This window comes from Cheilinus undulatus, linkage group 4 (genome assembly GCF_018320785.1).
Source record: "Cheilinus undulatus linkage group 4, ASM1832078v1, whole genome shotgun sequence".
Classification (NCBI taxonomy): domain Eukaryota; kingdom Metazoa; phylum Chordata; class Actinopteri; order Labriformes; family Labridae; genus Cheilinus; species Cheilinus undulatus.
In genome coordinates this window covers 19,664,199-19,679,419 of record NC_054868.1, presented here as the reverse complement: position 1 = coordinate 19,679,419, position 15,221 = coordinate 19,664,199, and the positions used below count along the sequence as shown (strand labels likewise).

Here is a 15,221-nt window from a genome sequence, read left to right as displayed (position 1 = left end):
ATGGACCAATTAATGATGAGGAGGAGGGTTAAGTTACATGTTGGAGACAGTTTGTATAGTATCAAAGGGGGACTGAATTAATTTCTAGAAAGCAGGGATGCACAATAATTAAATGTAAGGATAAATTATCGGCCGATATTGAATATATTTTACCTATTTTTATTATCCCGATAATAAATACTAACCGCTAAAATCCAACGATAATAAAGCCGTATGTTTTCTCTCACAGGACTACACATTTTGGAACAGTAGGTGGCGCTGCAGTACGTGATCCACTGTTAAGCACCAGAGAAGAAGAGGAAGAAGCCTCAGTGCCAAGAGGCTAATAAACTTTGCTAATAACATGGCTGTACTGGTGGAGTTACTCAGTATTTACAGGGAGGATTACACAGTGTTTGTAAAGTTTGCTGAAGATCCCAAAGAGTGGAAAAAAGTCCTTGAGTTTTAACACAACTGATCTTATAAGTCACTTAGTCATCATTCTAAAACGTTAAAACGAAGCGGCAGTAGCTGCTAGCCTTAGCCGTGGGCATTAGGACCAAGCCAAAGGCTAATACCGGGCAGAGTGATGATTCAGCAGGCATTGGAAACTGCAGAAAGTTTGCCAGACCCTAAAGGTGAAGCTAATAATGACAAAGTCAGTCTCACAGTCTCCTTATCCATCGCTACTTTATGTTATTTCTGATTTGACCCCTTTTAAGATACTTGAATTAATTTCAGGGAAAACTGTATGTCAGTTGTTTTTATATGTTGTACTTTTTTGGGGGGGTACACAAATGTTTATCAAAAAAAAAAAGGTAAACTCAGAAATGTTTTTTGATGTAAAGACGAGTGATGCCAGTAAGAATTAGTTAAAAATATCTTTGCTTTCTACATATCAACCTCTTCTTACTCCAAGATGTGCATCAAAACATTGATAAACTTCTTTTTAAAAATCAACAATTGAAAAAACAGATCAGTTATTATCGGTTACCGGCCATTTGAGTAGGAAATTATAAGTTATCGATATCGGTATCGTGCATCACTTGTAGAAATAAATAGTACACAGGATATTAGACAATTAAAAAGCTGTCATAATACAACTGTATGATGATAGTCGTCCTGTCTCACATATCCAGTCTGTGTATAAACAATCATCAGCATACATTTGGGGGTAGTTACTAAAGCCTGCTTCAGACTCCATTTTCATGGATTAAAAAAAGAAAAAAGGATTGATAGTTGTGATTAATGTGTTGTAAATCTTAATAGTGACCAGTAAGGTATTAGAAGACTGTGTAGGTGGGTAAAACAGTCTGTGTCGACCTAAAAGGTGGGCAGAGTTCTATCAGCTCAACTCTCAGATCGGCCTCCAGTGGTGTAACTGATGAATTTTTTTTTTTTATTCCTATCTGAATAGTAGTGCTGCTACTTTTGGATTAAAATGTCATCTTTTTTTTTAAATGTAAAAAAAAGGAACTTACGGAAACATCAAAGGACATTCCTGGTTTGAAATATTTTGGTGTTTTCTTGAAGGTGATGGTGTAAGGTGATGTAACAATCTGGATATCTCTCAGCTCTGCCTCCACCATTTCACCACCTGTAGTATGAATTCAGACCAAACAAACACACTCAGACAAAATAATGACAAAATATAAATTTTGCACTGTTTCTTTGCTGTTTGACAAACTGAACAAGAAAAAATATTTTGTTTTTTTTTCTAGTTCTGCTCTCATTCTCTGTCTGGAAAAATGTCAAATGATCAAACATACAACATAGAACCAAACACAGCCTCTCTGACTCACCGCTCTCTGTAAGCACGCTGACAGCTACAAATATGGAGCTCCCCACAAGATCCATAACGTTGAAGGTCTGTGTAATGTGTTCTCTCTTCAGACTAACCACCCCATGACCTCCCAGGATCTAAAGTAAAATAACACAGACATACAGTGATGTGAAAAAGTAAAGTGCTAAATGAACTTGAGCTTGTAAAGGGCTTTTCCTGTCATCCGACTACTCAAAGCGCAGGTAACACCTACCCATTCACACCCTTTACTCTCTTACTCCACGTTCACACACTGATGGCAGAGGCTGCTATGAAGAATTGGCCATCAGTATTAACTAATCCCACTCAAACGCATCCATACATATTTAAACACCGCTGACAAACAGTGGGAGCAAATTGAAGACTTTGTGAAGGGGACCCTCACTATCTATAAATAGAAGTTTTTTTTTTCTAAGTTAATAAAAATAAAACAATTATATGTATTCAGGTAAACACTCATCAGCTGAGATCTTTTTATACTTATTATGTTCCATTTTTGCCAATTGTGCTCAGCTAAGTGCTACAAGGCAAAATATTAAACACTGCATCTTTAAGTGTCTTGCTCAAGGACACATTGACATTTGATTGCAGGTGCTGGGGAATGAACCCATAACCTTCCACTTGTGGGACATTCTACCTACTGAGCCAGTGCCCCCCCTTCTTGATGTCTTTTATTTTTTTTGTATATTACACTAGGGGCTGCATGGGGGTTAGGGCTGTTGACTCACAGCAAGAAGGTTTCGGGTTTGCTTCCCAGAAGGGGCCATTCTGTGTGGAACCTCCCTGTGCATGCATGGGTTCTCTTCGGTACTCCAGCCTCCTCCCACCACCAAAGACAATGTCATTAGGTTAATTGGTTACTCTAAATCAGGAGTCATCAGGTACATTTGCACAAGGGCCAGATTTAGCCTTGACAGAGACTCTGGGAGCTGGACTTTTTTATATATGTATATTATACTTTTTCAATATTTAGGCCAAATTATTGTATTAGTGCTTGTTTTTCTTTCAAGACACAGGACATTTTTAGGCAGTAACAGGGAGATCTATGCCTATTATCTATAATGCAGCAGGCCACAAGAAGACATGTGTGCTCACAAAATTGGCTGGACCCCTGAAAAGCCCAGAGAATGGGCCCTCCTCAATTGTGATTTGACACCAGTATTAACTCATTTTTGGCACTTTTTAACCCCTTGTTGACCATTTTGCCACATTTAAACAATCTTTTGCAACTTCTTGCCCAATTAGATACTCTTTCACCCTTTTTTGCCACTTTGCTGTCGATTACCACCCGTGTGTCACTCTTTAACCCCTTTTCACTACATTGCCATGTTTTTTTTTTGCTATATTTTGCCACTTTTAACCCATTTTATTAAAAACTTTTTTGCCTCTTTAACGATTTTTTCCAAACTTTAACCCCTTTTAAACCATTTTTCCTGCATGTTTTATCCCCTTTGTGCCACTCTTTTATTCACTGCCACTTTTTAACTATTTTTTGCCACTTTTTAACCCCTTGTCATTACTTTTTTGCACTATTTTTCCACTTTTAACCCAGTATTGATATCATTTGCCCCTTATTCCCATTCTCCATTTCTTTTACCCATTTTTTGCCACATTTTAAACTATTTTTTACCCCTTTTCCTGCCAATTATTGTCCTTTTGTGCCACTTCATAACCCATTTTGACGCTTATCACCCATGTATACCACTCTCTAACCCATTTTGAACACTGTATCTGGCCATTTTGCAACATTTCCGCCAGTCTTAACCCATTTCTTTTCTTTTTTTTTTTTTAAATTTTTACTAATAATGGCTGACGAGTGAATTTCTGTAAAAACAGATCAAATGTTAAGTCATTCTAAAACTACTTCAATAGTTATCATTTTTGGGCAGACATTTAAAGCTTAAAGTTACCCTTAAAAATTTATCTTATTTTCCTCCTTTTCTGAATTCAATGATCTTCTCCAGGCCGGATAGGAAGCTTTGGGGGACCCGATACGGCCCTTGGGCTGCCAGTTGATGATCAGTGCCCTAAATATTCGTAGGTTTGAGCGTGCCTGGTTGTTTCCCCAATGAAATAAGCAGTATAGAAAATGGATGGATGAATATTACATGTGATCTGATGTTTCTGGAAATTCCACTGGTGTACATTAACTTCTGATATATGGACATCTATCAAACTTCTCAAGTAGTTCCAGTCAAAAAATCTATCTCTCTATATCTATCTATCTATAAGATGACTGTCCATGTTAACTTACAGGTTTATAGTCTGATCACAGATGACTCTCAGTCTCCCTCATCTTCAGGCCTTCTCAGTGATAAATCTGTTAAGAAAGTGCGCTGAGCGGAATAGTTTTTTGTTCCATTGTGACTTCGTATCTATCGCCGTCCTGTTTACTGGAGTACTGAACTACATTTATATTCCCTAAGAACTTTATTGGATTGGAATGACTATTCCAGTTATTAGTTATGACCTTCAAGGGGTCCAATTATCAGGGATTAATGGACGACATGGAGGCCATAACCATCTGACGCACAGTGGAGACTGGCATGCTGGCAGAGTCAAATGCAGCAGCAAACCTAAGCTGTGTGCTCACCGGCACTCTCTGAAGAGAACCTGGAAAGCTCCTCTTTTGATCGTCTTGTATAACCCCAAACAACACATACGCCGTCCCATCCACCTCTTTGCCAAACACATACCTGTAAAGAGAGGAACATTTAAAAATGTGACAGCTAAAAACTAATAGAAAAAGAAAAGTCAGCAAAACCTTCTAAACATACATGAACACAACAGATAAATCTGGTTTGAAAAACTATAAGGCAAAAATCTTTACGTACGTAGCTTTGATGTTAATGGGGAACTCTTGACTATCCACGTAAAAGAAGGAGGTCAGAGGCATCAGTTTGACCTCAAAACTGGGCAATACTGAATGAAAGATTTACACATTTTTATTGTTTGTAACAATACAAACAAAGATACATGTAGAATATGTAAAAAACGTGACACTCTAAGTTATATGTAGATATACTGACCATATTCTTTGACTTCAAATTCGGCAGAGTAGCTCTGTTGTGGGTTGCTGTGAAACCTTGCCATTATCTTCCACACTCCAGGACTAATACATAAACAAACACAAGAATATGTTTATCATCATCCAACCAAAAAATAAAGCAATCTTACATCTGGAGACGAAAGGTTACCGTGAAGTCTGTGTAAAATAACCTACATCTCAGCCTTTCTGTCTAGTTACGATTAATATTAAATATTGCTGTTAATGCATTAATGTGTTAACACTCATGATTAATCTTGAAAACTTAACACATTAAAAGAATAAAAATGCAATTTAATTATATGACTAAGTTTGACCACAACTTGCTCCCACAGTCCTCCAGCGCGGATGTTTACGTGCCTGGGGATGAAGAGATGAGAGGCAGGTCAGACACATCAGTGATGAGTGAGGAGACAACCTGGGTCTGCTTAACGGCAAATTTCTTTTTAAAACGCCGGCGAATAAAAGTTGAGATAAAACCAAAGCTGTGGTTACATACTGCGGTAATGAACTGTCTTTCCACCGAAGCACAACAAGTCTTAAGTACCACCTTTGGTCAAAGCACATCTTTGCTAATGTTAGCAAAGATGCCAACAACAATGGAGGATCAAGCGATAGTAGTCAAGCTACACCGGCAGAGTCCAGCAGACCTGGATTTGTCCACAAAACGTCAACACCTAAGCTAGCTAATGCAACTGGTAATGGGTCGCCAGAGACTGCAGACCATAAAAATCATTGACGACAAGGGACTTAAAGACATCATCCAGATTAGGTGGCCCATCCAACAGAACACCTATGAGAAGATTGTCACAAGACTGTCAGAAGAATCTATGAACTGTATAGCAGCAAAAGACAATGAAAGTGGAGCAGCTGGCCCAAGCTACATTCATTAAACTGACAGGAGACAACTGGTCATCAGTCAGCAACCACCGCAGTGGCGTGCACAGATTTTTTCAAGGGCAGGGGCGAAAAGAAAAAAAAAGGCACATACAGCGCGTTCTTGCCACTGAAGAGGGCACTAAGTTTCACGTGTTTTCGAGGGCACTTTAGACATATTTATGTGTTATACAAATGGCACATTATATAGCCTTAAAACAGACTAACTAGACAGACTACTCAAGTTAGTTTGTAGTTAGGATCAGCATCCACAAGAACTGTGTAGATTCAACGTTGGACTGTGAAGAACACACAGAAATAAAGAAATAAATCCCTAGGGGGTCATTTTCAATGAAGTAGATGCCATTTCCTGTATTTTAGTGCATTTTAACACCATATTAGCACCAGATAATCCAAACTGGTTCTGTGAGATATAGTTCTGGCTCAATATAGATCAAAAAAAGGCCCAACATAAAAGTCATTGCAACAGTATTGTTCCATGGTATTTCTCGGTCCTAATGGTCCTCTGGAGTTTAGTGTGTTTTCTTCACCCAAGAGGGCAGTTTAGTGTGTTTTGCCAATGAGGAAAGTACTTAACATGCCTTTTTGCCACCCAAGGGGGCAGTTTATCATGTTTTCACCAGCCAAGGGGGCAGTTTAGTGTGTTTTGCCAACCAGGGGGGCACTTTAGCCCACGTTTTGCCTCCCAAGAGGGCACTTCAGAGTGTGTTTTGGCTCCCAAGAGGGCACTTTAACAAACGTTTTGCCTCCCAAGAGGGCACTTTAAGGGTGTACTCACACTAGGCCATCTGTACCGTACCGTATTCTAACTGTGCTGAAGCCCATTTGACCCCCTCCCCTGTCCCCCCTTTGGCCCACACTCACACTGCTCAAAGCATCCAGGCCTGGGCATGGATACGTCTCAAACCGACGTCATTACATGAAGCATCCACCACTGATGACTCAGTATGCATAAGTGTTCTTTTTAGGCTGTAAAATAGTTATAGATTTATACGATATCTGATCTGACACCAGAATTATTTCTCCTGACCTGGAAGCTACATTAACGATACAGAGACAGTGAGGAGAGAGAGAGAGAGAGAGAGAGAGAGAGAGAGAACCGTGGTGAAGTTAGTTTTAAGTTGGATATTTGACAGACATTTGCTCCGGGGGAAACTCTTCTGTACCACCCAGTCCAACCCCGAGCTAGCCCCTCCAACATTTCGAGTGCACCTGTATTGCAGACTTTACAGTAAACTCACAGTGTACGGCTACAGCGTGTATCGACTTCCTGTTTCAAAACAAAAATCTGAGATATTTAAAGCAGAGATACTGCATCCAAAGGCAATAAAAAGAGACATATCAATAAGCTCGGACATTGATTTTGATATATAAAACCAAATGACCTAATATATATATAGCTTAAATGCAAATGTTTTCATAAATAAAAACAATGAATGATTTGAAATTGTAATAAAATGAGGCATATTTAATGCAGCCAGTGGAGCTAAAATGCTACTATTTATACAGAAAAAATAATAAATAATATTTAGAGATTTAAAAAGTAAAAACAAGAGGCATATCTCATGCAGCCAGCGAGGTACTTTGATTTCACGTTGATTTTGAGTCAATTGATCACATGACCTGGAAGCTATTGAGCTAAAATGCTAATATTTATGTATTAAAATGATTAAAAATTATGAATAGATTGAAAGTGTAAAAACAATAGGCGTATATCATGCAGCCAGTGGAGTGGACGAAAATGTTGGCACCCCTGGAATTTTTCCAGAAAATACATAATTTCTCCCAGAAATTGTTGCAATCAACAAATGTTTTGGTATACATGTGTTTATTGCCTTTATGTACATTGGAACAACACAAAAAATCCAAAGGAAAAAGACAACATTGACATAATTTTACACAAAACTCAAAAAATTGGCCGGACAAAATTGTTGGCACCCTCAACTTAATATTTGGTTGCACACCCTTGGGAAAAAAATAACTGAAACCAATCGCTTCCTATATCCATCAACAAGCTTCTTACACCTCTCAACTGGAATTTTGGACCACTCTTCTTTTGCAAACTGCTCCAGGTCTCTCAGATTTGAAGGGTTCCTTCTTGCAACAGCAGTTTTGAGATCTCTCCATAGGTGTTCAATGGGATTTAGATCTGGACTCATTGCTGGCCACTTCAGAACTCTCCAGCTTTGTCTCCAACCATTTCTTAGTGCTTTTTGAAGTATGTTTGGGGTCATTGTCCTGCTGGAACACCCATGACCTCTGATGCAGACCCAACTTTCTGACACTAGCCCTACATTGTGGCCCAAAAATTTTTGATAGTCTCCAGATTTCATGATTCCTTGCAGACAGCTGAGGCACCCAGTGACAAAGGCAGCAAAACAACTCCAAAACATCCTTGAACCTCCACCATGTTTGACTGTAGGTACTGTGTTCTTTTCTTTGTAGGCCTCATTGCGTTTTCTGTAAACAGTAGAATGACGTGCTTTTCCAAAAAGCTCTACCTTAGTCTCATCTGTCCACAAAATGTTCTCCCAGAAGGACTGAGGCTTACTCAGGTACATTTTTACAAACTTCAGTCTGGCTTTTTTATATCTCTTTGTCAGCAGTGGGGTTCTCCTCGGTCTCCTGCCATAGCGCTTCATCTCAATTAGATTACAACGTATAGTCCGAGCTGACACTTTTGCACCCTGAGTCTGCAGGACAGCCTGAATTTGCTTTTTTCTTTGAATTTTTTCTATTGCTCTAATGCACATAAAGGCAATAAACATTTGTATGCCAAAAACATTTGTAACTGAAACAATTTCTGGGAGAAATGGTGAATTTTCTGGAAAAATTCTAGGGGTGCCAACATTTTCGTCCATGACTGTATGTCTGCTGGGCTGGTTTGCAGTATAAAAATATTACTGCTCAGTTTATTCAGACATTCTGATATACAAACCATTACAAATAAGCTGAGATGTTTAAATTTAAAAACCACAGTCTGTTGAATATTTTTTATTTGAAACACCATAGTTGTACTTCTTTTATCTGAAACAAAAATCCAAGTAAATGGCAGTATTTAATAGGTATGATTTATTAATAGTCATAGGTTTTATAAAGCACTTTCAAAGTGTTGAACACAGAATTAAGAGAATGAAAAATAAACGAAAGTTAAAAAAATCTAAAAATGTATAAAAATACTAAGACTATTTTTGAAAATGCTGTGATTAATCATGATTAATCGCAGCACATAACTAATGTGATTAACTCAATACATTTTTTTAAAATTGAATAACAGCACTAATATTAAGGTATTCACAGCGCTATAGACAGAACATTCACCTGATTTGCCAAATAGACCAAGGTTGCCAACTTTGGGTTCCAGGCTGGAGTGAGATTTTGTTCATTATACATACGCGCACTCAATGATGCCGACATATTTGGACTCACCAATAATACTGGACAACACTAATAACGTAATAATACAAACTCAGAAATAATTCTTAGTAACGGATGAAACCAACTATTCTCAGAGGAAAATGAGGTCAGTAAAACACCGACACTTGAGAGGTGGAGGGGTCTGCTACTTATGCACTAGTATAAAATGATGCTTTTCTTCTGTTTCTATTCAGTTTATTCATCACGAAACAGAAGAAATTTTGCCGACACGTGAAAATCAACCAATTAAGATTTTTCTTGTTTGATTAAAAATGTCCTCCCCAAAACTACATAGTGCTCCTTTAAAGGGCTATTTCACAGTTCCACCCTGTAACAGTTAGACCAGTGGTACTCAACCTTATTCTACCAATGAGCCACATTGTCTAAAAAATACTTTAGCCAGAGCCACAATACAAACCAGGAATGTAAGGTAGATAATAGATCAGTTAATCTGTAGTTGAAATGAAATAAAACAGTGGATTGGTGGATAATTATGAGGTTAATGTCTGTATAATGTCAGAAGAACCAATATTTCACTGATAATGATCATATATTTATTTTATCACTGACATCAGACTAAAACCTTGTATTTCAATTTTTCATGATTAAAATTTGTTTCTATAAATCATATTTATATCATTTTTATAAATTATACATGTTTCATCCCCTGAAAAGATTTTTTAAGATATTATAATGTACTGAGTTTGAACTCTGAGATGCTTTTCAAAGAAAATCATGAATTGTAGTTGGCTATTTTTTGGGTATTTATATCTCACATTGGGGCATTTACTGGAGTTCTGTGGCTTTATTGACATAAAAGAGATGCTTTCTCATTTTTTTCCACTCATTATTAGTTCTTTAGCTAAAGGGGGAGGGGCCTCATTTTGGTCTTTGCCCTGGGCCTCCAAATGACTAAAACCAGCCCTGCCTCACACTTGCAGCTCTCCAGACACATCCTTTCACCCTGCCTCATTTTGGAGCTTTGGTTTTATATTTCTGCTCTTTTGACAACATTTCTGATCGTTGGTGTATTAAAGATCATATAAAACACCCACGTTTGAACAACTTTCACTAGATATGACGTTATCTCCACGTGTGATACGTGTGTTATGCTCGTTGATGACGCGCATCGGTGTAATAGTCAAAAGATCTGGGTGTGAGAGAGCATCGGCAGGAAGTGGCTGGAGAAAGAAGATGCAGCACTGGCGGACTTCCTCTGCTCTCTCCTCTTACCCACGCTCCTCCGACGGTAATAAAATACGTAGTTAAAATGATAAACCCTTAAATTTGAAAGTTAAAGACTGTGACCTAACATGAGTAATTTGAGAGCACCAAAGCATTCATTTGATTCTAGCGTGAGAAAAGTTTGAGTGGCGTGTGAGCGTGAGACAGGAGGTGAAAGCGTGAGTCACATGCCAGAAGCGTGAGGGTTGGCAACCCTGAAATAGACACACCAGAACCAACAAACCCCACCCCCAACAATCGCAAACCCATGCTGAAGCAGAACTAGAGAAAAGCGAAATTATCTTTTCTGTCATAAAAAAGCCTGAAGTGTTGCTCTATTACCTTGTTTTAATAAAGAAATGTTGTACAGTTCTGACAAAACTGCCGCTGTGGCTAAGTCCAAGCTAATCACTCCACTAGCAGCCACTGTGTACAACCACTCACAACTAACGCTTTCCTCGTAACGATCACACACTCATGCTGAAGCAGGTCAGCAGAAGAGCGAAGACATCTTTAACATCATGAAAAGCTTTAAGTGTTGTTGTTGTTCTTCATTTCATACAGAAACATGATCCAGGTGTAGTAAAACTGTTGCTATGCAAAAGCTACATCCAAGGTAATCACTGCAGTAGAGGTAGCCATTACAATCAGCTATGAGCACAAATAAATCCAGGCCATCGCTACAGCGCTGTTCTCCTCCACTGACAGTGATTGGTCTGAACAGTGTTCAGGTCGGCACAAACGTTGTGGAACGGAGCTTTTCAAGATGGATTTGTCTGGTGACAGACATGGAGTCTGGCAAATTCATCTACTTTGTAAGGACAACAGAGCATGACCTCAGCGAAGGCCCATTATGCTCCATGAACCATCATTAGATGTCACTTCTCCTCCACTGATGCAACTCTGTACGGCTCTGAAAGTATCACTCAGGTACCCAGTCACTCAGTGACATACAGACCCATGCAAAGATGACTAGTTGAGTTAAACTAACCATAGTAATAAACTGAACAAAAAAAATATAATACTCTTTCTGGTAACTTGTTATTTCAAGGTCAGCTGAATCCCATTTTGAGTATAATCCAAAATACTTTCATTAACCACTTTAAAGTAAATTTCTTCAAATGAGATAAAATTTTCTTCTAAAATTCTTGATTAGATGTAATACAAACCTGGCCATTTCATCTAGTTGGTAATCACTGCTGTAGATCCCTGATCTCAGAGAGACTGTATTAAGTAGTAAAATGATGCCTTCAGGAGTCTGAAAATGAATGACATAAATAACTATTAACTTTGTTGGTGTGAATTATTCAAACAAACAAACACTATATTGATTAAATACCTTATTGTAATTCTTTTGCCTTAACTCTATCTTGTTAAGTTATTAATTTTTTTCCAAAAAAGACAGGAGGAAGGAAGAGCTTAAAAATAAATATTGACCACTAGAGGGAGACTTCGCAGTGACTGGTGGGTTGAAGGCTGCTTGCGAAAGACACAAAACCCAACAAAGACAAAGGAATTCTTGTGTGATGTCTGCAATATTACCTCCTAACAGGGTTTTGTGCTGCATTTACACATGATGATATTCTATAATGTTCAATATCTGCTTCTCAAAGATAAGTAAAGACCCATACCACAATCGCATAGTCAATAGAATCATCGGTTTCAGCATCTCTCTCTACAGCCTCCATTCTGGCTGTCACTGCAAACATCCTGTAACGAACTGAAACACACAGAGTTGATTTTGCCTGTGAAGGGTGATGAGGGTATGTCTATTTTTAAAAACTATTTTCTCCACTTTAATATCTCAACGGCATCCAAAAGTTAAGTATTGAAGTGAAGTATCGACATCGATAACTCAAACTGCCTATGACAGATCTATACCTTTACTGTCGGGGGTGTAGAGGGTCTTGTCAGTCTGGATGAAGATGTACCCAGACTGGAAGGACACCAGGACGACTTTCTCCAGCAGGCGGTCAGGGAACTGAGCTTGTAGGTACACGTACTGCTTCATGTTGGGATCCCGACTGAAGTCTCCAGCAGGGATCTGATTAAATTTGCATTTGACACAAAAAATTTACAGATTAAGCGCTGTTTGTCTGTTGTTTCAAAACCTTGGATTTAATTTTAGCCATGTTTTCTCAGTAGTTGACCACTGTGGATATCTTCCTCACTCAAAAATTAATAATTTTATTTCAATCTTTTAATGCGTATTAAAGGCTCTCAAAACTGTTATTTGAAACCTATGGTGTCACAGACTCATGCCTTATGGCATCAGCTGGTCATGCAGCACCAATGTTAGAAATCTTACAGTCTTACAATCAAAACTTCAACTCACACAGAAAATAAAGTTCAAAGACAGCCTTTATTAAATTGCAAAAATGAGCCACATTTAGTCCCAGACTGATGCAGAAAAACTAGTGCATGCATTTTTTCCCTCTAAGTTGGAGTTAGTTAGTTAGTTAATAGTCACTCAGCATTTCCGCAAGCTTCTATTTTGTTGTTGGGAAATTACGTTTCATGTGCCAAAACGGGTACCTTTGGCATTTTCTCTCAATCAGAAGCTCTCCTCAGATTGGTAACACATATACTGTAATACAGTATTTCTGGTGGATTCAAATTTTTCCTTCAGCCAGGGAAATCTCCCTGCCATGTTGCTTTTTATATGACTGGACCAATCAGTCAGTCTCTCAGTATTTTAATGTCATAAAATACTGTTATTTGTACATTTCGAGATGAAGTAGATTACTTGAAGAGGAACCAGACTTGTAATTTTTGTATGCTACAGTCTTTTGCTTGTTATTTATAGGAACCTTTTGTGCTTCAGTGTTGCACCTTTATGTTTCTCAATGGGAAATTCTCTGGTTAAATAAAGTTTAAACAAGTGATGAAATACCTTTATTTCTCCAAATGCCTGGAAGTGGTTTGCATTAGTGAGGGTCACAGATGTGGATCCCAGCATTTTGCTTTTGGTTGGATGATTCATCACTCTGATTTCAACTCTGATGTCTGCCCCTGTGCAGTCCTGACACTCCACAAAGATGTTTTCTGCTGTTCCTACTCGCAACAAGTTGGGGGCAGACATCACCTGCCTGCAGGGAAGGAAAAGGAGGAGATAAGTACAGCTATCTGAGGGACAAATATAGGAGGTTTTAGACTGTGCTCCTTTGTTTTTACTCGTGGCATCTTTTGGTTAAAAATCCAACTGTACATTTGATTTTTTTTATAAGATGTGAAATTTGGATGAAACAAAGAATTGAAATTTGGTTGAAACATATGATTGACATTCATAAAACAAGATTTCATTGTGTATTTGTCCAAAGGAGGGAGATAATTCATAAAATAAGAACAAATAAATATGCTAAACTAAACTACAGAACTTAAGATAAAAATATAGACATGATTGTAGCCTGTTTTTTGAGTCTGAGTTAAAGTTTCATTTCAACCAAGCTGCAGGAAAAAATCATTAGGTCCTGTGTCCACTTCACAAATAATGAGTAATCTATTCATTATTTCGCATTTGATACACATCAGTGTGCAACCTCCCACCACGGGACCATGACTTGTGATACACTGACATCAAACTGGAGCATTCATTATGTATGGAAAGGCTGAACAGAAAATATATTTTACACTGAACATGAACATAGCAGTTCACATTGTTTCTGTTCCCATTAGCATAAAGAGCAATTTAGCACTAGAATAAACTAACATCCTGATTTTATCAAAGTGAGGACGGTACGTACATTGGAGCTCCATCAGCCAGAGGAGAGAGTGATCCAAAAGCCAGAGAGGCCAGCAGCCACAGCAGAGTCCTCCTCATCCTCAGTCCTGATCTCACAATGTTAAGTGTCACCCTCCTTTTATTCACTCTCCGTCGCCGCCCGTTTCTCTCTGAACACAAACAGGCTCACATGATTTCCCAGCGGTGGTTGAAAAACGTTATTTCCACTGTGAGGAAAAAGATAAACAGCAGAAAATCAATAACCAGATGAGAGTTTTGCTGCATGTTTAGAGACCTCTGCACCCCCAGTTAGGACTTAGGACGTTTCATTATTTTAACACAACAGCTTGTTTACTTGTTTTATTCAAACCCTGTGCCTGATGATTCTGTGTTTTCATGGAACATAAAGTGAATAAAGAACAGTTAGGCATGTCTATTAGGAAGAGAACAAACGTAGAGAGAGTAACACAAACCCAGTTAGACAGGCAGTTTTTTCTACAATTGTTTGAAAAGATTTCCTCTATTTGTGCTTGCATTTATATCACTCAGGATTTGTTTGAAAATATTTTATTTTTAGTCATAATTTTTAAAAAGGTCTCATGGAAAATGTAATCAGTGTCCTATTTTATCAAGAAACAACATTCTTTTTATATACATTAACAGATACTAAAAAGTGTTGCTTTTATTCATGGAGAGAAAAAGTAAAGGGATAATACATTATAAAATATGATAAATTATGTTATAAAATCATGAAAGGCTGGAGACCTTTCTGCTTTTCTCTCCCACTATTACTGCACCATAGTACATTTGATATGCCTGTGAATATTTTTTCTTTTTAGTGTGGAGCCCAGGAACACTAGCTGTACTCTAGGGTACGGCTAATCGGGGTCCTAATCAAACAAAAAAAAATAGTAGTAGGTCTCATTCACCAATTTTCCCAAGATTTTTCTTTTGAGTTTCGAGAAACCTGCATTGGATTAATGATACTTTCTTTAACTGAACTCCCAAGTGTCCTAAAGTTGATAAATGCCAGGTAATCTGGAAGCATATGCATGTTTCTCCTGATGAGCAACGAGAAATTCCCTGCATGGGACTGCAGGGCTGTGTGCAAACAC

General features: G+C 38.1%; 1 protein-coding gene across 1 annotated transcript in view; it reads right to left on the bottom strand.

Moving 5' to 3' along the window:
- LOC121508442 (complement C3-like) overlaps positions 1–14,314 on the bottom strand; it is a 51,380-nt gene extending 37,066 nt beyond the window's left edge. The window contains exons 1-10 of the mRNA XM_041785301.1: positions 14,129–14,314; positions 13,279–13,474; positions 12,267–12,429; positions 12,017–12,105; positions 11,555–11,643; positions 4,831–4,913; positions 4,636–4,723; positions 4,395–4,497; positions 1,782–1,899; positions 1,461–1,576 (exon numbers count right to left, since the gene is read on the bottom strand). Of these exons, the coding sequence (XP_041641235.1) occupies positions 1,461–1,576; positions 1,782–1,899; positions 4,395–4,497; positions 4,636–4,723; positions 4,831–4,913; positions 11,555–11,643; positions 12,017–12,105; positions 12,267–12,429; positions 13,279–13,474; positions 14,129–14,205 (1,122 nt within the window). The 5' untranslated portion in view covers positions 14,206–14,314. The remainder of the gene's footprint in view (positions 1–1,460; positions 1,577–1,781; positions 1,900–4,394; positions 4,498–4,635; positions 4,724–4,830; positions 4,914–11,554; positions 11,644–12,016; positions 12,106–12,266; positions 12,430–13,278; positions 13,475–14,128) is intronic.
- Between the last annotated feature and the right edge of the window lie 907 nt (positions 14,315–15,221).